Source organism: Rattus norvegicus, chromosome 2 (assembly GCF_021556685.1).
Source record: "Rattus norvegicus strain SHRSP/BbbUtx chromosome 2, alternate assembly SHRSP_T2T, whole genome shotgun sequence".
Classification (NCBI taxonomy): Eukaryota; Metazoa; Chordata; class Mammalia; order Rodentia; family Muridae; genus Rattus; species Rattus norvegicus.
Window position 1 is genome coordinate 187,796,266 of NC_141535.1, and position 21,619 is coordinate 187,817,884.

Below are 21,619 nucleotides of genomic sequence, written 5' to 3' on the forward strand. Positions count from 1 at the left end.
CCTTCAGAGCATTAGCGGGAAACCACAGTGGTCTGCTGTCCCTTGAAATGGGGCCACTCCTCCTGGCTTCCCAGTCTTACCCTGGTGCTGTGGGAGCCTTGCTGCTCACATTACATCAGCAGCAGTCTGCTCCTGTTCTTTAGCGGCGGCCATTGGCGAGTCAGCGCCTCTCAAACTAGAAGGAAGCTTGATTTAGTTTTTGGCTGTGCAGATACCTTTGCCAGTGCCAAAGGCCGAAAGTTCCCTGACACTGAGAGTGCCATGTGGGGCGATACTTGGAGGACACCTGTCTAGTAAGAACCTTAAAGTGATGGCGTGCCACATTCACCCCATGAGCTGTCAGCCCTCGCCCGTTGGCTGATTTTAAAAGGTCATTTCTAGAATGCAGTGCCCAGTGTTTATCTCCCTAGGAGTGTGGGGTAAAGTGGGACAAGCTCTTCAGTCCATCCGCCATCCTCATTTCCTTACCCTCTTACCCTGTCCTGCAGGGGTTCTCCGGGGCAAGATGCCAGAGCAGCTGTGGACAAGTGAAGTGCAGAAGAGGGGAGCAGTGTGTGCACACCGCCTCGGGACCCCACTGCTTCTGCCCGAACCACAAGGACTGCGAGTCAGGTTGCGCTAGTAACCCCTGCCAGCACGGAGGCACCTGCTACCCTCAGCGCCAGCCTCCTTACTACTCTTGCCGCTGCTCCCCACCGTTCTGGGGCAGCCACTGCGAGAGCTACACAGCCCCCACCAGCACCCCTCCTGCTACCTGTCTGAGTCAGTACTGTGCCGACAAGGCTCGGGACGGCATCTGTGATGAGGCCTGCAACAGTCATGCCTGCCAGTGGGATGGAGGTGACTGTTCCCTCACTATGGAGGACCCCTGGGCCAACTGCACCTCCTCACTTCGCTGCTGGGAGTACATCAACAACCAGTGTGATGAGCTGTGCAACACTGCAGAGTGCCTGTTTGACAACTTTGAATGCCAGAGGAATAGCAAAACCTGCAAGTAAGAGCCTCAGGCCTTCGGAAGCCGAGGGGGCTGTCACTAACACACTCGGTCTCCTGTTCTCGCTCCTAACCACTCGAGTGCTTCGGCCCAAGCCGCCTCTGCCTTTCAGATGGTGCCAGCCTTGCCCCATCACACGCTGCCCTGTTTTCCCTTGCTGACAGAGGGCCAGGACTGCTCACTGCATAACATCCCTTCTCTCTGCCTATCTCTGCCTTCTCACATGCTGCTCTTGCGACCATGGGGGAAATAACCTTGGAAGTGGCGTTGCCACTCACAGGCAGCCTCCAGCCTAGCCTGCTGCAGGATGGATGGAAAGGTCTGTACCACTCTCTCTCTCTGCTCATTCCTTTCCTTAAGACTAGTGTTTTTCATCTAGTTAGGAAGCATGAATTTAGGCATGAGCTCAGGCCTCTCAGCTCTCCCGGTCACCAGTGTTGCAGATCCGGTCCATTCGCTCTGCTCAGTTTCCTTTTGATCCTTTCGTTTAACCCCAGAGAGCCTCAGCAGCTCTGTGAGGCATAGGTGTGGTTATCGATCTTCCCTGGAGGGTAAAGAACTGGCCGGGAACACACAGCTGTTTGGAAGGCCTGTTTTTAATCAAGCAGATGGCAAATTCCTCCGAGTGGTACAAATAACAAAGGTTTGGGGCAGGCGAAGAAAGGAGGCGAGGGAACCAGTTATGCCACAAAAGGACCTTTGGAGTTTACATTCTTTTGCCTGACATTTGTGTATATACACCACACCTGTGTGAGTGTGTGTGTGTGTGTGTGTGTGTGTGTGTGTGTGTGTGTGTGTGTGTGTGTTTTAAGGCAGGGTCCCATGCAGCATAGACTGGCCCTAAACTCCTGAGTCTAGAACTCCTGATCCTCCTCCTCCTCCTGCCTTTAGTGCCGACATTATGGGCCTGTTCCACCACACCCAGATCTTTCTTGGCATTTAAACATCTGTATGAACATCTCCCTGCCCCTACCTTCTGTTATTGTCTTACTCTGGAAAGAGAAAGAAACAGACCATTTTGGCCCACTCCTCTGAATAGCATTTAGATAGGTAGAGGTCTGGGGCAGTCGTGGACATCTTCTACTTCTAGAGCCCTTTGCTCTTACTAAGTCAGCGAAGGAAAGGGGAGTGTGAGCCACATTGACCTTGGCTTCAGAGATGTATTCTTATACAAAATTCTGCCTTCATAGTGTGATTGGCTAAGTGGGACCCACTAAACTCACGTAGGATAGTGAGTGTAACATTCTCCATCCCATAGGCACAGGGTAATGTTGAGTGGCACAGCTGTATAGTCCATGGTGTTGGGGTACATGATTTATGGGAAGTTTCCCTAGACATTGGGGTGCTGAAAATGGGCTGGAAACAATGGGTAGGAAAGTCCACGGTCATTTGAGGCTCCAGCCAGTGTGTTCTGATGCCTTCCTCCTCTCTCCTGACTAGGTATGACAAATACTGTGCAGACCACTTCAAAGACAATCACTGCGATAAGGGATGCAACAACGAGGAGTGTGGCTGGGACGGGCTGGACTGCGCTGCGGACCAGCCTGAGAACCTGGCGGAGGGCATCCTGGTCATCGTGGTGCTCCTACCCCCTGAGCAGCTGCTTCAGGATTCTCGAAGCTTCTTGAGGGCCCTGGGCACCCTGCTCCACACCAACTTACGCATTAAACAAGACTCTCAGGGCGCCCTCATGGTGTACCCCTACTATGGGGAGAAGTCAGCTGCCATGAAGAAGCAGAAGGTGGCACGCAGGTCTCTTCCTGATGAGCAGGAACAGGAGATAATAGGGTAGGTTTGTGTTTCTGGACTTAGGAATTCCCAAAGGACCAGTGCTTCCCAGCGAATTCATAAAACTGGGGGCTTTCATCCACAGTACAGACATTCAGCCCATCAAGATGAAAAACTTAGAGAACCCCTTCATTTAAAACTAACAGCCCAGCCTCTTATATGTAAGGATGAAGATCTGCCTTGATAAAAGGCTCCTAAAGATCAGCTAAGCAAGAGGGTCAGGTGTCAGAAAGGCCTTCTCAAATCTGGGTAGTGTGCTGTTTCTCCAGAGTTGCCGAGAGCCTTATTTGTGCAGTGTCTTTTGGATTCATCATTGCCTCATTTTCAAGGCCCTTCATCTTCATGCCTGTGCTTGACATGAGCAGTACCCCTCGGTGGGTGGGTCTGCCCTTCACATCCCGCTGGGTGTTGATGGCCTGTAACTTTCAGCCTTTTCCTTGCTGAGATGTAATGTAGACACATAGGAGAGCCAGCGAGGACTAAGCACTGAGCTGTCGGGGCTGGGGACCACTAGGACCCGCTTCCCCAGCTACTATGTGTCACCCAGTCAGAGGCTTGTGTCAGCTGGACTGCAGATCCTGAGTCCTCTCATGCAGAGTCCATGTTCAGCATCTAAAACATCTATTTTCTGAGTTCTTTCTCCCATGGGTGGAAAGCTTGATGCTGAAAGAGGGAAGGGTGGGCCATAGGAGCCTTTATGACTGGGCCCACCAGACCTGATCCTTCATTTCTTCCCCCATTCTCCCTCTAAGCTCTAAGGTATTTCTGGAAATCGACAACCGACAGTGTGTTCAAGACTCAGACCAGTGCTTCAAGAACACAGATGCTGCAGCTGCTCTCCTGGCTTCTCATGCCATCCAAGGGACCTTGTCCTACCCTCTGGTGTCTGTTGTCAGTGAGTGGCATTAGTGTTGAAGGGGGGAGGCTGAGAAGGGACCTCACTGGGGTTCACCCTTGCTGGTAGGAAGAGGTTGCTCTGTCTCCATCACTGTCCCTGTCTCTGAACTTTCAGGTGAATCGGAGGATCCAAGGAACACTCCGCTCCTCTATCTGCTTGCGGTTGCTGTGGTCATTATCCTGTTCCTCATCCTGCTGGGGGTCATCATGGCAAAGCGGAAGCGCAAGCACGGCTTCCTCTGGCTGCCTGAAGGCTTCACGCTTCGCCGAGACTCCAGCAATCACAAGCGCCGTGAACCTGTGGGGCAGGATGCCGTGGGGCTGAAGTAAGGAATTTACAATAAGCCAGTATCCACAGGGAGAAGCAGGGATGAGCAGGAGGGCATATTATGGAATCCTAACTTCAAATTTTCAACCTCCCCTTTATTCGCCCTGACCACAGCTCCTAGTGGCTTGTCCGAGTCTGTGAGCATTGTGTGTACACATATTGCAGCCACACTCAGCGTCTGAGTGGGGGAACACGTTTGATGTGGTCTCTTAGTGAGAAGAGAAAGGATGAGTGCTCAGAAATGTCAAACATTGCCCATCAGGGCTGGTGTGGTGGCTCAGTAGGTGAACGTCTCCCCCGCCCCCACAAGCCTGCTGACCTGTTTGATCCCCGGTACCCGCATGGTAGAAGGATGGAGCTGACGTCCTCATGTTGTGCTGTGAGTGTATGATGTAATGAAAGGGGCTAGAGGGATACCTTGGTAGTCAAGAATATGAACTGACCTGGGTCAGCTCCCAGCACCCATGCTGGGTGGCCTGGCTGTAATTCCAGCTGCAGGGGGATCTGTAGACACCTGAACTCACGTGCTCATATACACACAGACATGCACACTCAATTTTGAAAAATATTACTGTAATTTTGAAAAAGTGCTGTGCATCCGATCCCATTGGACCAAGTCAGAGGCTAACATGAGAGTGTGCGGTGAAGTACAGAAAGCCACTGCGTTTGCCCAGCCATAACCTGTACTCTTGTCTCTCCCCTGAATAATCATCAGGAATCTCTCAGTGCAAGTGTCAGAGGCAAACCTGATCGGCTCCACGACAAGCGAGCATTGGGGTGATGATGAAGGACCCCAGCCAAAGAAAGCCAAGGTAAGCTGTCCTAGGAAAGCCACATTGCCAGCAGTCCTGTGGTCATACTCTCAGTTTATATCTTTCCCAGAACCCCATGAACAGCGGGGCCGCCGAGCACTGACAGCCTTTGCTGCTCATGTTTGTTCTTGAAGACCCTTTAAAATCGTAAAGCAAGCTGCTGCCGCCTGGCTCAGGGCCTGCGCCTGTGTTCATTGAGTCAGGACTGGTGGTGCGGTGCTCCCAGTTCCATCTACACATACATCCCGCTGCTTCTGTAGGAAGACATGGAGTTACCCAGTGAGGAAAGCCAAGACCGTTAACTTCTTGGGAGATCACCGAGCATGACAGTTAGACCATTGCTTTAAACCAGCATTCTAGAGGCTGAGTCAAGGGAATCCAAATTTAAGGACAGCCTCAGCTACCTCTAAAACCAAATAAAGTAAATGAATGCAAACGTATTGCTTTTGTCACCCTGGAAACATACAGATAGCATTACAGACTGAGCGGGCTGTATTTAGGGATATAGACACATTTAACAACAATTAATAATTAAAGAAACCTAGATTTGAAAGAGAGCAAGGAGGTGGTGTATATGGGAGGATTTGGAGAGAGGAAAGAGAAGGGAGAAATGGTGTAATTATATTATAATCTCCAAAAAATCAAAGAGCCATTGCTCTGGTCAGGCAGAAGCCTCGTTGTATTTAGTATTCCGTGTCTGCAAGACAGCAGCAGCAGCCGCAATGGCTCTCTCTCTGAGTTGCTGATTCTCCCCATGCTCTCCTCAGTACTCACTCCGGGCGAGTACTGTCTTACGTGCAGGCAGGCAACCTTGGACAGGGTTTATCCCCCTTCTTGAGAACCTTCCAGGTGAAAGAAAAGTAAAGTAGCGTGTGCTTTCTCTCACGTGGAGCCTGTATTTAACTATGTACATAGACAGACAGAGCTGATGCACAGGGGCCGTCTGGAGGGAAGACGGGAAGGGGTGAGAGGTGACTGTGCCAGCCAAGTGCAGTGGCAGGTTTGTAACGAACCCGCTGCTCTGCACACTAAGTCCTTTTAAAGAAGGAAAGATGGCGTCTGGTTGGCTGGTGGTGATGCAGTGCCAGGTAGCACTTACCACGTGGTCAGCTGAGGAAACAGAAACCACTGTTAAAGGCCAACGAGACTAAAATCTTGTTTTATTTGAAGAGCAAATAGGAGTCAAACAAGATGCAGGCGACCACCATAAGCAGGTTAGAAGAGATAGTGGAAGACTGCCACTCCTCAGCCTCACCAGCGTAACCCGGAGGGCTCAGGTTAATGAGGGGAAACTGTTTACCCCACCTAGGCTGAGGACGAGGCTTTGCTGTCGGAAGACGACCCTGTCGACCGGCGCCCCTGGACACAGCAGCACCTTGAAGCTGCAGACATCCGCCGGACTCCATCCCTGGCGCTCACCCCTCCTCAGGCAGAGCAGGAGGTGGACGTGCTGGACGTGAATGTCCGAGGCCCAGGTCAGTGGTGGGCCTTACCATCTTGAGTTCTGTGTGGTTGGGTGAGCATTTCTTGTGCTGATTCCAGACACTAAGTGAGCGTGAGGAAATGAATGCATGAGAAATACAGCCATGTGGGGATTATGAGCCTGGGGACAATGACATTGGCTGCCCAGTGGGTAAAAGTATTTTCCATGGAAGCCTGACCACCTGAATTCAACCTCAGAGTCCGTGTCAAAGTTGGACAGAGTTGTCCTGTGGCCTCCATATGCATGTTACGGCACTTGTGTGCTTGTGCATACATGCATGTGTTCACACACACACACACACACACACACACACACACACACACGCCATACGCATATGTGTGCATATCATCCACATACAATGAGATACATAAATATTTAGTATTTTTAAATTACGGGCTCAGTGGTTAAAGAGCACTTGTGGCTTTGACAGAGAACCTGGTTCCAGTTCCCAGCACCATATGGTGATGTACTTCTTCAGTTCCAGTGGCTCCAACACCATTTCCTACCCTGCATGTGAACCATGCGCACGGTTCAGAAATCCATGTAGGCAAAACACTCATACTCACTGAATAAATCCTTAACTGTGTTTTCCATTGAAAATGCAGATTTCAAAGAAAGGGATTTTGCAGTGTTTCTTGTACAGCATACTGAGGGCAAGCAGGCTAATTAAACAAGTTAGATTCTGGGGGGTGGGGGATGTTAGAAAAATACTATCTGTCTCCATCACGGGTTCCTTGCTGTAAAGAGACACTGACCAAGAGAGGGAGACAGACAGACAGACAGACAGACAGACAGACAGACAGACAGACTGGGCCTGGCATGGGCTTTTGAAACCTCGAAGTTCACCCCGCAGTGACACACTTCCTCCAACAAGAGCACACCTCCCAATCCTTCTAAGTAGTGTCACTCCCTGTTAACCAAGCATTCAAACCTATGTTTGTGAGGGCCATTCCCATTCATGCCACCGCTGCACCCCACAGCAGAAGGCGACTGCCATCCCTGCTTTACATCACTGCACAGGTTTATTTATGTTTCTGTATAAAATGCTGTCTAGTTTGAAATGTCCTAATTCCACTTAAACCCAAGCAGAAAAGCTTATCAGCTTAAGGAAGAGCCGCAGGCAAAGGCAGCTGCTTTCCCACACTCTCCGCACAGCTGGCTTTGTCACGTAAAACCTGGCATGGTTACTGCAAGCTTGGAGAGTTCCGTCCCACAGCAGGATGATGGCCAGCAGAACTGTTCCAGTAATGGGTTAATTTGAATGTTGTTGGGACCTTCCCTTCCTACAGATGGGTGCACCCCACTGATGCTGGCTTCTCTCCGAGGAGGCAGCTCAGACCTGAGTGATGAAGATGAAGATGCTGAGGACTCTTCTGCCAACATCATCACAGACTTGGTCTACCAAGGTGCCAGCCTCCAGGCACAGACGGACCGCACTGGTGAGATGGCCCTGCACCTTGCAGCCCGCTATTCGAGAGCTGATGCTGCCAAACGCCTCCTGGATGCTGGTGCAGATGCCAACGCCCAGGACAACATGGGCCGCTGTCCTCTTCATGCTGCAGTTGCAGCGGATGCCCAAGGTGTCTTCCAGGTAAAGGGCCAGAGTTGGTTTGAGTGGGAAGAGTGAGGTGGCTCACTGGGTACAGGCATGTCGTAGTTACTTTTCTATCTGTGGTAAGATACCATATCCAAGGCAGCTAATAATAGGAAGAATTTAATGGAGCCTACGCTTCCAGAGGATCAGAGTCCGTAATGGTGGAGCAAAGACATGGGGGCAGGAACAGCTGAGAGCTCACATCTCGAACCACAGACAGGAGGTGGAGAGCTACTGGGAGTGGCACCATCTTTTTCAAACCTCAAAGCACACTGGTGACATACATTCTCCAGCAAGGCCATACTTCCTCAGTCTTTCCCAAATGGCCATCAGCTGGGGCCTAAGTCAAAGGCTGAGACTTATTGGGAACAAGCATCTCATTTAAAACACCACAGGTGTTTGCCACCAACCCCAAGAACCCGAGTTCAGTCCCCAGGACTCACATAGTAAAAAGAACTGACTCCTGCATTGCACGGACCTGCCTGCACACACACCAAGTAAAATAACTATTATAGGCCTGTGGTGGCTCAGCTTTACCCAAACACTTACCAGCTCGTTGAATTCATTGGAACAGAAGTCTTTGAGAAACGAATTATGCTGGGCAGAAAAAGGAGGAAGGCCAGCTGACCTACTTTGAGTAGCCAGAGAATGATTCAGTCAGCCACAGGGTTCTGAATCTTAATGAGCAATATTTTGATATGCAGTGATGCCTTGCAACTCTACAGGTCGGATGGGAGCAGGAACTGGTCCAGATCCTTGGATTAGTGTTAATTCTCTATAACTCTGCCCGTCTGTGGGCCTACAGCTGATCCCTGACATGAGTGGGTAGTGAATTATTCCTCAATTAACCTGATGAGGAAATTGGAAAATTCTAGCTGACCTGTGATTGAAGCTGTGACACTTGCACACACATTTCCCTTTCCTTAGAAAGCAGAACATCGTCCTAATGGGCCAGAGCATCCTGATCATCTACAGTGGTGTGAAAAACTCAACAAATACACAGTGAAGCCACTATAGCTTCTAGCACATAAAGATAGCATGCCCCAAGGACACCTCAGTCTGAATGCTCTTGTCTCATTCTTCTTCATCTAAGGGACACTTTTCTCTGCTTCTCTTCTAGATTCTGATCCGCAACCGAGTAACGGATCTAGACGCCAGGATGAATGATGGCACTACCCCCCTGATCCTGGCTGCCCGCCTGGCTGTGGAAGGAATGGTGGCAGAGCTGATCAACTGCCAAGCAGATGTGAACGCAGTGGATGACCATGGTATGGACGAGGACCTGGCTCAGTCTGCAGAGCATGTCTCTAAGCAAGAGAATTGCTACACTCCCCTGAGAGGACGTTCTCAGATCTGGAGATCTGAAGCTGAGAGTCCCTTACTCTTTTCCCGTCTCACACCCTTCCTTCAATATGCTGGGCTCAGAGAACTGAGGCACTAGGAGTCCCCACATTAAGATGAGAAGGGTTGGGGTTGGGGATTTAGCTCAGTGGTAGAGCGCTTGCCTAGCAAACGCAAGGCCCTGGGTTCGGTCCCCAGCTCCGGGAAAAAAAAAAAAAAGATGAGAAGGGTTTTTGGTTTTAGTGTTTTCAGTATGAGGGTTCTTGAATTTCAAAGAATGTTCTGGAAAGGTTTGCTTGTGGGTTCCTAGCCGTAACCACTCTTACTACGGGAGTGGGTTCCCTGGGGATTACGAGACAGCTTAAGTATGCATTTGGCGTATAGCAAAGCGCTTCCTGCCTTCAGTGTGTAGAACTGGGGCATGTGGAGGCCATGAATGTCACACACCAGGGGTCCTGTCACCTAAAGGCTCCCAGCCTGTGCTGAAATGTTCTGAGAACACAAGGAACAGAAATACAAGTGTGCTTTCCTGTTGGCTCCCTTGGCCACTGAGGTCTGTCCTGCTGCTGTTCTCCGGGAGGTTAGGGTTTCCTAGAAAACAAAAACAAGATAAAAATAAATAAATAAACAACACAACACTTTCCTTAGTGCCATACTTATAAAACGTTTCCCCTGCAGGAAAATCTGCCCTCCACTGGGCAGCCGCCGTCAATAATGTGGAGGCAACTCTTTTGCTGTTGAAGAATGGGGCCAACCGGGATATGCAGGACAACAAGGTACAGCTTTCAGCTCAGAGCCTGAGCATGCTCACAGCAGTGTCTCCCTTAGGAGGTCACCTGGGGAAGCTTGCTGGGGGAGCCAGGGACAGAGACCCTGAGGGAGGATGCAGCTTGTTGGGAGGCAGCCCCTGGCTGTTCCGTGCTCATCAGGCTGTCCCTCGGCACACCCTCCCCGCCCTTCTCCTTCAACAGGGGCTTCTCTGGTGTGTGCTCACCACTGTCCTCACGGTCTTCCCCTTCTCTCTGTGCAGCAGTTGGTTTCTCTGTTCTTGGATACCAAAGTCTACTAGGGTTGGCACTACCTTTTGTGGTCCCTCCTGACACGCCTCTCCTTTATTCCTCTTGCATTTACTTCTTTCCTTTGTTGTACATCTTTCCCTCAAGTCTCACCCCCTCTCTTTCGTGTTCTGAATTCTTTGGATACTTTGGTTTCCCTACTCTCTTTCTTATTGGTAGCCCAGTTTGCTGTCCACTTGATGTGAAGCTCTGGCCCTGAGGCCTGCTTCCTGTCACTGACTGCTGTCTAATTGCTGGTGCTCCTGGGAGCAGAGTGAGTTCTGAGATCTCTGTGGAAGTCAAAGTACACGGCATATAGGAAGAGATACTGTCTGTCCATGGTATTTCATAGAAGAAGCACTTAGAAAACGTACTAAAAAGATTATAAGAGAATAAAGGTTAGGAACATTTCTGTGTGCTCTGGGTATTAAAGATATGTTCCACGGTCTTTCTTCAGGAAGAGACACCTTTGTTTCTTGCTGCCCGAGAGGGAAGTTATGAAGCAGCCAAAATCCTGTTAGACCACTTTGCCAACCGGGACATCACGGACCACATGGACCGCCTTCCCCGGGATGTGGCTCGGGACCGCATGCACCATGACATAGTTCGCCTCCTGGACGAGTACAACGTGACTCCCAGCCCTCCGGGGACTGTCTTGACTTCTGCTCTCTCACCTGTCCTCTGTGGGCCCAACAGGTCTTTCCTCAGTCTGAAGCACACCCCAATGGGTAAGAAGGCCAGACGGCCCAACACCAAGAGCACCATGCCCACAAGCCTGCCTAACCTTGCCAAGGAGGCCAAGGACGTCAAGGGGAGCAGGAGGAAGAAGTGTCTCAACGAGAAGGTCCAGCTCTCCGAGAGCTCAGTGACTTTATCCCCTGTCGACTCGCTCGAGTCTCCTCACACATATGTTTCTGATGCCACGTCTTCCCCCATGATCACGTCCCCTGGGATCTTACAGGCCTCACCCACGCCTCTTCTGGCTGCTGCCCCAGCTGCCCCAGTGCATGCTCAGCATGCACTGTCTTTCTCTAACCTTCACGAAATGCAGCCTTTGGCTCCTGGAGCCAGCACCGTGCTCCCCTCAGTCAGCCAGTTGTTGTCCCACCACCACATCGTCCCCCCAGGGAGTGGCAGTGCAGGAAGCTTGGGCAGGTTACATTCAGTCCCTGTCCCCTCAGACTGGATGAACCGCGTGGAGATGAGTGAGACCCAGTACAGTGAAATGTTTGGCATGGTCCTGGCTCCTGCAGAGGGAACCCACCCTGGCATGGCAGCTCCTCAGAGCAGAGCTCCGGAAGGGAAGCCCATCCCCACACAGCGTGAGCCCTTGCCTCCCATTGTAACTTTCCAGCTCATCCCGAAAGGCAGCCTTGCTCAGGCAGCTGGGGCTCCCCAGACACAGTCCGGCTGCCCCCCAGCTGTGGCAGGCCCCTTGCCCTCTATGTACCAGATCCCAGAGATGGCCCGTTTGCCCAGTGTGGCTTTCCCACCTACCATGATGCCCCAGCAGGAGGGGCAGGTAGCTCAGACCATTGTCCCAACCTATCACCCTTTCCCAGCCTCTGTGGGCAAGTACCCCACACCCCCTTCCCAACACAGTTATGCCTCCTCAAATGCTGCCGAGCGCACCCCCAATCATGGTGGTCACCTCCAGGGCGAGCACCCGTACCTGACACCATCCCCAGAGTCTCCTGACCAATGGTCGAGCTCTTCACCGCACTCTGCGTCTGACTGGTCAGATGTGACCACCAGCCCAACTCCTGGAGGGGGTGGAGGCGGTCAGCGGGGACCTGGAACACACATGTCCGAGCCACCACACAGCAACATGCAGGTTTATGCATGAAGAGTGCCTCAGTTAGAGATGGACGTGCCCATCACACGCACTCCTGAGGGCCGAGTGAAGGTTATCCAAGAGAAATGAAGAGACCTCTAACCAGCCTCTGGAGGCAGGAGGAAAGACGCTCCTGACTTCACACAAGCATGAGCAGCATTATTTTCATCTTCACTGAGTATCTGTGCAGTTTAGGGAGGACTCAGCTCCTACTGACCTTTGCCCATCCTGCAAGTTCATGGAGATGCAAGATGAATGCAAGCCTTGGGGCCCCTCGCTCTCTTCTTGGAGAGTACGATGAATGCCTGTTGTCGCCCGGACATCCTTGCAGCTTGAATACCATACTAAGCCCTGGAGGCTTCTGCCTCCATGTGGAGACTGCTCTAGAGGCGGACTGAGAATCGTGCCCTGGGATTCTGTCCAATCTTCTCAGCCCTGGAAGTAGCCTTGATGTCACTTGGTGCTTTCCTCTCTGCGCCTGTCTGTGATTGATCCCGCCAGTATGTCATGGGCAGACGTTTGTGCCCTTAATCATTCCTGACCTGGAAAACCGCTTCAGCCTCCTGTCCCCACATTCCCAGCACCCGAGGAGCCTCACAGGGTTTGCTCTGGTCATGGGTCTCAACCTTGGCCTCTGAAGTGCCCGCCCATGAAAAATGCACACACTGCAATCCTCGTGTCTCCTTCCTAGAAGGGAAGAGAACAAAATATTTGGGGAAGAGAAGCCTCCTTCTGAACCTGCACCTTAATTTCTCTCCCCTGCCTCTGGGACCCCATATATACTCATCAGGGGGAAGGATATGAGTTCTTTTGTTTGTTGGCCTGGTCAGTATAAAATTGTACTCTAGGAGGCTTAGGTACTATGATATTCTCTCATCTTTTTGTAAAGTGGGAAAAGTGGGTGAACGTTGGGATGTCCAGGAAATAAGCTAGCTTGCCCAAGAAGCAGTTACCCATTTACAGGCCCAACATTGATCTCCACTGTGAAGCACATTCACCCCCAAATCTTAGGACCCATTGATCCAGCAGATGAAGGTACTCTTGGCTGCTGCACTGCTCCTCAGAGATGCCCGCAGAAGAAAATGTCTCTCCATTTGCCCTTGCCACTTAGGACAGAACTTGCCTGGGGCACAGGGGACCCAGTGACTGCCAACTTCCTTAGGACCACTTTCCTCTCAGATCAGAAGCCAGCTTATCAGTTTCCCTCCACACTGTGTGCTCTGAGTGATTGGTGTACACCGCAGGTTCTCCGTGACGACATGGAATCCGTGTTTGGGTTCCAGACGTGGAGAATGGACAGTCCCCTGAGCACACATGAGGCGGCCTTTGCTAGTTGTTGCCGCACTGTCTTCCTTCCCTAGAGTCCCCTTCAGATGATGATGGCTCCTCACTGTCCTTGTGTTCAGACTAAGATTGTACCTCATCCAAACCTGCTTCCTGTATTGTGGTTTCAGTGATGTCCCGGACTCTCAAGAGCAGAAACAACTTCATCTGTTGTAAATCTAGGATGACAGTTTTCTCCATCTTCCCCTCAGCCAGCTAATAATTGGCCCTAGGGCCATGCCATCATTACTTCCTGGTGTCATGATGCCTGTGACACCAGAAAATCAGTTCTGCGGGAGCATTTGTGTATAATATTAGGTGGATCACCTTGGGGGGGTGTTTATTTGTTGTTTTAGGGGTTTTGTTAAATTGTTGTTTTAATAATAGTCTTTATTCCTGCAATAGTTGAAATAAGTGTTCCTCCACTCATTCATCAGCCTGACCTTAGGAACTCCGTGTATCTGTTACCATGGCAGTGAGGATTTTAGTCCCATCCAAGGTCATTGAATCAGCAAAAACTATCTGTTCTGTCCTGGTGTATGGCAGATTGTTTGCTCATTTGACTTTATTATCATGTGGCAATATCATCCTATCAGCCCCTTTCATGGAATATAGACGTGTTATTGCCCTAAACGGTGACTGTGTCCCCATGCCCATCAGTTAGTCCCAGATAAAGAGAAACTCTGTGTGGACCTCCCTGCCTAAAGCCTTAGTGCCACTGCCTACGAGCCACGGCCAAGGCCAAGAACCCAGCCACTGGGTCTGTGGTCACTGATCCTTCCCCAGACACAAAGAACAAACTTACCGTTTCTCCGTCAGGGATCCCTCAAAGAGGATCCTTTGGGTTTGGGAGGAGGGATGTGAAAACTGCCATTACAGACAACAGGCTGCAGAGATGAAGACAACACTGCCAGTCAGACACCTGATGGGTCCCTTAGATGTTAGAATTCTTGACCTGTGTGGTGTCTAGGAAAGGGGAGAGGTCTAGGAAAGGGGAGAGATCTCCTGGGATCTGAGTTAGAGGCTAAGGTTGTACGGGCACATCCTTCATTCCGTACACAGGTCCCAGTCCCTGTTGGACTTACTTTTATTTGTATGAATTCTCCCTTTGACTCCTGCCTGCCTTTGAAGATATTTTTTTTAATTTGTTTTTTTTTTGTTTTTGTTTTTGTTTTAAGCATCGTTTTCTTAGGCGATGGTGGGGGGGATTGAAGGAAAGAAAGACTGTGTTAAAGATTTTAATGAAAGCCGACAGCACGAGTTGGTTATATCTTTTTGTTAAACTTGGCCACTTGAAGTCTTGTATAGAAAAGAACCAAAGGTGTAACGTTCTGTTCGCATGCGATTTCAGGACCCGGACTCTAACCAGCACGTTGACTTCGAGGACTGTTTGGAAGGACACATGTCCATGTCCTGAGGCCCCACCCTTGTCTGTCGTGGTACTATGGCAACGTCCTTGTGTACATTTCCCTGAAAAGTGACTTTGTATCTGTTTGTATGAGAAACTCAGTAACCAGAAAATGACTGCATGTTCCTGACTAAATGTAGAAAGGAGTATGCACACTGTTTTTACTTTTTAAAGTTTCATTCTAAAAGTAGTTTAAGATGAAATTTATATGAAAACATTTTTATCACAAAATAAAAAGGGTTCCCTGTCAAAGCTCAGTGGTCTCCTCCTCTGCCCTTCTCCCCTGCTGTTGCCCCGGTTCCACAGTGAGCACCGCATGATGTCAAGGTTGGTGAGAGAGACCTCAATCTTCCTCGTCCTGAACCCTAAGCCCACCCAGTACTGACGCTCTTTCATTTTCTCGTCTAGTTTGATTATAAATAAATGCTTCTGAGGGGAAAGTTTTCATCCATTCAGAAATACCATAATACAGAGCCATTCCTCCACACCCTGACCATAGGAGTGGCCAACAGACAGCTGCTTGGGACCAAGCGGCTCCCACAGAATCGGGGAATGTGTGCTGTGCAAGAATTGGGGTAGAAGAAACTTACTGGTTCCCTTACCCGAGCACTGCTGATCTGTGTGGCTGTGTGTAGGACAGAATGTACAGTAAGATGATACAGTGCTTTCCGGGCATAGATTTGCTAACAATCAGTGGGGGCAAGGCGATGGCAGCAGTCTCACAGCAATCTCACCTCTAGCTTATTTTCATGTCCCAGTGTTTTATAGACACTTCTAAATCATGTGCGCATAATTACAAAAACTAAGTTTGGGTTGTTTTTGTTTTTGTTTGTTTTTTCCTGAAATGACTTAATTTCAAATCTTGGGCGATGCTTTGGTTAAGAAAGCGTCAGAACCTCACAGTTCATTAGCACACATCAGTTAGTCCTCAAGTTTTATAATTGTGCATAAGACATGTTGGCCTCCATGTGGCTTTTAATTGGTGTATGGAGAGAATTAATAAGAGCCTCAGAAGGATGGCCCACAGGCTGTTCTCTTGCTTCTTGCAGACCTCTGTGGTGCCAAATCTTCCTTGGAGAACACGACCTTTCATGGATCTAGGCTGGAGGTCACTGGTCTACTGATCTCCTACCCTGCACCTGGGAACCTTACAGCCCTCATTTGTGTACGGCTGGAGAACAGTAGGACTGGATACTGCACCTCATACAAGGAACGGGAGTGAATAGTCTCCCTCGGTCAAGCATCAGTCAAGCCTCACAGCCGAAGAGCTGGGGACTGACTCACATCAGAATGTGAAGAATAAAATAAAACAAGCCTCCTATAATACCAGCACACTTTCCAGGATGTGGAGTATCAGGATCTGTGAGCTGGTTCCAGCCTCTAGCACATGTCTCTGCTGTGGTGCGGGTGAGAGATAAGGAAAAAATACAATGTTCCTTTTAGTATAGAATAATTAACGTATACTAACAGATGTCAGTATTCCAGCAGTTTGGGAATAAAGTCAGGAGGACCCCAAAATTTAAGATCATCTTCAACTACATAGTTCAAGATCAGCTAGGGCTCCACAAGACCGTGTCTTAATAAGGGAGTGTTTGCATAAGTGTTAGAAGCACAACATGGAGTGCAGAGACCCTGGGTAGCATTGACCAATCTACTAATCTTTACTAAAAGGAATGGAAGCCAAGAGGAGTTACTGGAACCTGGAGAGAAAGCTACCTAGCAGATTCCTGTCAAGGCACACCGTGAACCTTGCATTTCTCACCCTACCCTGAGAGATGGCTCAGAGCCCTGGCCAGAGTTTGAGTGGGAGGACGGCATATCTGAAGACACAGATCCTTCCTCAATTATTGTTGTCCAACTACATTTTTGGGAAACTTCCGCTGCTGGCCTGTGACTGATGGGTTAGTCCAGGAATCACAAAGTAAAGGGGATACTGTGTTGATAATTCTGACAAAACTGTTTCTCTGGGCCTACTACTGGGCTTCCTTAGCTGGGGCTGGTGCAACCTGGAGACAACCCAGCAGCAGGATGGATAATGGAAGTTCTTCAAGCCCTATAAAGATGAAATGGCTCAGTGGGTAAAGTTGCTTGCCACCCAAACTGACGACCTGAGTTCCGTTCCAGGGATCCACATTAAGACAAAGGGAACCAAGTTGTCCTCTGAACTCCACATGTGTGCCATGAAGGAAAACATGAAATGAAGAAAATTATAGATTCATCTTATTTATAGATACAAAAATCTAAATCAGCTGTTACCAAACTAAAACTACAGTAGTGTCTATTTTGCCTTCTATCACTGTGGTAAACTCCATAATCAAAAGCAACTTGAGGAAAGGATTTATTTCTGCTTACAATTCATGACGGGAGGGAGGGAAGGACAGGAACCTGGAAGCAGGAACTGAAGCAGAGGTTGTGGCCAAACACTGTTGACTGGCTTAGTGCTAGGGTGGCACTATCCACAGTGAGATGGGTCCTCTCACATGTTATCAATCAAGGAAGTGACCCATAAACTTGCCCACAGGACAATCCAACAGCAAAATCTTTTCAGTTAAGTTTCTTCTCTGATGACTTTAGCTTGTGTCAGGTAATAAAAACCTAAATTGGCACAAGTGAGTGTTAGAACATCCCATCTTAGCCAGGAATGTTCTCCAAAGGAAACAACTGCAAAGAAGTGTATTGCTGACTGAAGAGCTGCTTGTGGTTAAGATCACTCGTTCTTCCAGAGGAGCTGGATTAGAATCCACCATCTGCCTAGCAGGTGGCTCACGGTGCTCTGAAACTCCAGTTCCAAGGGATCTGATGCCCTCTCCTAGACTATGGGGACCCTGCACACACATACTCATAGGCAAAACACCCATAACAAATAAAATAAAAAACATTTTTAAGTGTATCAGTAGATGCTGCTACATCAAGGAAACTCACAATCATTGCAGGGAAATCAAGAGTGTGCTGATAAAATTACATGTTCACGAAAAAAACTATGCGATAAATTATGCCAGGAAACACAAGGTATCAACTACCATCTAAAACAAACGCTATGCTCAGTGATGAAAGAGTAATAAAGAGTTTAACACAGGTTCCGGCTGTCCCTTACACCTTGTACTCAACGAGCTGTTGAAGTGGAACCTGTGTCAAGGAAAACAAAAAGAATTGACATCAGTTGGTTATGTACATTTGCATAGAGATGACCATAAACCACACTCCAACTATTGACATCTGTCTCCCCTGCAGAGAGTGAACACAAGAAATGCGAAGATGTGTTATAGCTGTGGGGTGAGGTCTGTGGAGTAGGAAGGCTGGCTTGTGGCCGAGCAAAACTTTGGAGCTATCTGTTAACAATCTGAGAAGATTGACAATCAGGAACATGAGTTTGAGACTACTTTGGGTTACACAGTAAGACCCTGTTTCAAAAGCAGAGGGGTGGCTGGAGAGATGGCTCAGTGGTCAGGAGTACTTACCACACACAATCGTGAGGCCCAGATCAGGATCCCAGCACCCATAAGCCAGTATGTGCCTGTAACTCCAAGTGTGAAAGGGTGGAGACAGGAGCTCCTACCTGAGAACACACCAGTCGGAGGTTTAGGGAGAGAGCCTATGCCAGAGAAACAGGTGGACTGCTAGAGGACACCCAGTGCCAGCTTCTGGCCTGGCACACAATGGCACATGTGCAGGTGCACGCAGAGACATACACAACACACTTTTTAAAAAGATCTATTAAACATTTTTGCTGGCACTCCACTAAGCTTTATCAGTAGCTGGAAAGAATTTTAAGAGTGAGACCTTTTCTTTGTTGGTTCTAATAGCTCCATAAACAAACTCTTCCTGCACTATTCCAAGTGGGTTCCCAAGGGCCAGGTTCCCAGAGTGTTTTCTTTTAAAGTGTGTGTGTGTGTGTGTGTGTGTGTGTGTGTGTGTGTGTGTGTTATGTGTATGATGTGTGTGGTATATGTGTGTGATTGTGTGTGTGTTATATGTATGATGTGTGTGGTATATGTGTGTGATTTTGTGTGTGTTATATGTATGATGTGTGTGGTATATGTGTGTGATTGTGTGTGTGTGATTATGTGTGGTGTGTGTGTTATGTGTATGATGTGTGTGGTATATGTGTGTGATTGTGTGTGTGTGATTATGTGTGGTGTGTGTGTGTTATGTGTATGATGTGTGTGGTATATGTGTGTGTGATTGTGTGTGTGTGTGTGTGTGTGTGTGTGTGGTGTATGTGTGTAAGTGCATTTGGAGGTCAAAGCAGAATAGGAGGCACCTTCCTATCTTTCCCTGACACCTTATTACCTTGAGGCAGGGTTTCTTCCTGAACCATTTCAGCCAGGCTGACTGGCCTGCAAGCTCCTACCTCTCAATGCTGGGATTACAGGGACACAGCTGTGCCAGCTTTCAACGTGGATGCTGGGGATTGAGAGTCAGGTCCCCACGCTTGTAGGCTCACACACCAAGCCTCTCCAAGCCCTCAAAATGTTGATATTTATGACAACTAAAAGCATATTTGCTTCCACTTACTAAATATACCCCACCTTAATAGCAATCCAAGAATATTGAGCTGTATTCTTTTTTTAGCGAAAACCTTAGCTGTTACGCAATGTGGAGAATGGATCTCAGGTGCCCATGCTCTCTCGGGCGACAGATACTGACTGGCACACGCTGCTAGTTAGATGGTCTTAATTCTAATATGTAAAATCCAAGCGCTCAGTGTGGTTTCCTTTGTAAAGAACACCATTTTTAAGGGTGAGTCGATAACACTAATCAGTATGAACACTTTCCCTTTCTTTGATCTACTCCTTTACATTCTAGCAGTCTAACACAATAGAAATAGTTTCAAGGGGCTAAAATGTGTGTGTGTTTATATATAAACATACATCTTAATTGTTGTAAAGCACATATTTGTTCACGCTCACTAGCATAATACAGGAAAGCTTTAAAACAGTAAATGTGAGGTTTTTGACTAGCATAACTGTGGCACAGGAGAGAAACTGTCAAGTCAGAGAGTAGTGCATTCTGCTAGAATGTTGGGGTCATCGAAGTAAATCTAGAAAATTATGTGCAGTATGTGTTGTTCACTGGGAGGAGCCACTCTTTTTTTTTTATCGTGTCAAGCCAAGAGGGAGAGAGAGAGAGAGAGAGAGAGAGAGAGAGAGAGAGAGAGAGAGAGAGAGAGAGAAAGGAGGAAGAGCGGGAAGAGCCGCTCTTGCAATAAGGTGAACAACATGCACTATTTTCTAGATTTAAGTCACTTTCTAAAAAGGGCTTCAGAGGACGGGGTAGAGAAGGCAATAGAATGGGTGAAATAAGGAAGGGTGAGGGAGACTTACCAGGAGCAGAAACACCATGGAGAAGTGGGGCAGCAGGGAGGTGGGGGTGGGGACGGCCATTGAACTGAACTGGTACATTTTAGTCATTATTTCCTAACATTGTATTTATGTACCATTTATATTGTGCTAAATATTACAAACTTAAAAATAAACAATAGACACTCTACTGAGAGATGACCCACATATAAATTGCTGCACATATTTAATATTCTATATAGAGACTCATGTTCATTACATATGTACATACATGTTTGAGATATGTGTGTACCGGTAAAGCTGTCACTGTTAAGATCATTAGCCGAGCCACTGCCTCCCCAAAGTTTCTTCTGCCCCTTTTGTCATATTTGTGGGGAAATGCCTCTAATAATCAATCATAAAGGAAAGGGTTTATTTTGACTTATGGGTTTGGCCTACTCTGGTCAGCAAAGAGTGTGAGAAGCTGTCACCTCATGGCTAGGAGGCAAAAAGGAAGAGGCCAGGGTCACAATATCCTCTGGAAGGGCACACCCTGGATGATGCAACTTCCTCCAGCTAGACCCCACGTCTCAAAATTCCAATACCTTCTTGCCTGATGGGGTAGCAAATGCGTGTGTTCCCCAGGGGACCCACAGACTTGAGGCCGCACTACAGTTACATAGTTACATAGCAAGACTCTGTCTCTGAAAATGTACACTTTCTGTATTCCTCAGGATGGAGGGGGCTTGGGGAGCAATGGTCAGGGGGTAATGCAGCCTTTCCTCAGCTACTCCCTGTCTGCTGGCATTGTTTGTGTCCTTACAATGTTCTGCAGGACTTTCACAGTGGAGGAGACACAGGTTCTCTCCTGTCTCCTGGGTCCCCTTCACCACCTCCTCACTCTCCCTGTAGAGGCAGAGCTCACAGAGCATGTTGGAACCCTGCCCTGATGGTCGCTCACCTTCTCACCTCACAGTTCTGTGTCCCATGTCTCCTGATGGGTAGTCCCACTGCTGGGGCTTCCCAGCCCTTGAAGGCTGACTAGGCACTCTGTCTGGCTTCCCACCAGCAGAGGAGAATGGTCAGAACTGTGTCCTCTTTACCTTTCCTTTCTGTCACAGCATCCACACCAGCTTCCTCCTCGTCTTTTCTCTCCGCCTTGCCCAACTTCTTGAAAATGTGAGCTGGCTTTGCTAACTCCAGTTTGTATACCTAGATCCCGGTATCTGCTTTAGCTTCTGAGCTCTCTCCTGAACCAGTTCACATAGTCTTCGTTTGGCTAAGTTCGGGGTTCCTGGAACTCTGCTCAGCTCCCTGTTTCAGCTTGCCCTTCCTTTTCCAAACCCAATCCTCGGAACACCACAAGCCTCTTCTTTTAGCCTGACCATGCATCCTAGGTTTCCTGAGGTCTCTTGTTTGGTCTCCCTGTCTCCTTTCCCCACACAATTCCATGGAGCACTATGCTGATGGCGTGGGGATGGAC

The 21,619-nt window shown here is 48.8% G+C and overlaps 1 protein-coding gene across 1 annotated transcript in view; it reads left to right on the forward strand.

The window, feature by feature from the left end:
• Positions 1 to 15,297, forward strand: part of Notch2 (notch receptor 2) — a 133,379-nt gene extending 118,082 nt beyond the window's left edge. The window contains 10 exon segments of the mRNA NM_024358.2: positions 489 to 994; positions 2,435 to 2,782; positions 3,535 to 3,677; positions 3,795 to 4,005; positions 4,723 to 4,819; positions 6,129 to 6,294; positions 7,592 to 7,893; positions 9,017 to 9,164; positions 9,916 to 10,013; positions 10,750 to 15,297. Of these exon segments, the coding sequence (NP_077334.2) occupies positions 489 to 994; positions 2,435 to 2,782; positions 3,535 to 3,677; positions 3,795 to 4,005; positions 4,723 to 4,819; positions 6,129 to 6,294; positions 7,592 to 7,893; positions 9,017 to 9,164; positions 9,916 to 10,013; positions 10,750 to 12,138 (3,408 nt within the window). The 3' untranslated portion in view covers positions 12,139 to 15,297.
• The last annotated feature ends 6,322 nt before the right edge of the window (positions 15,298 to 21,619 follow it).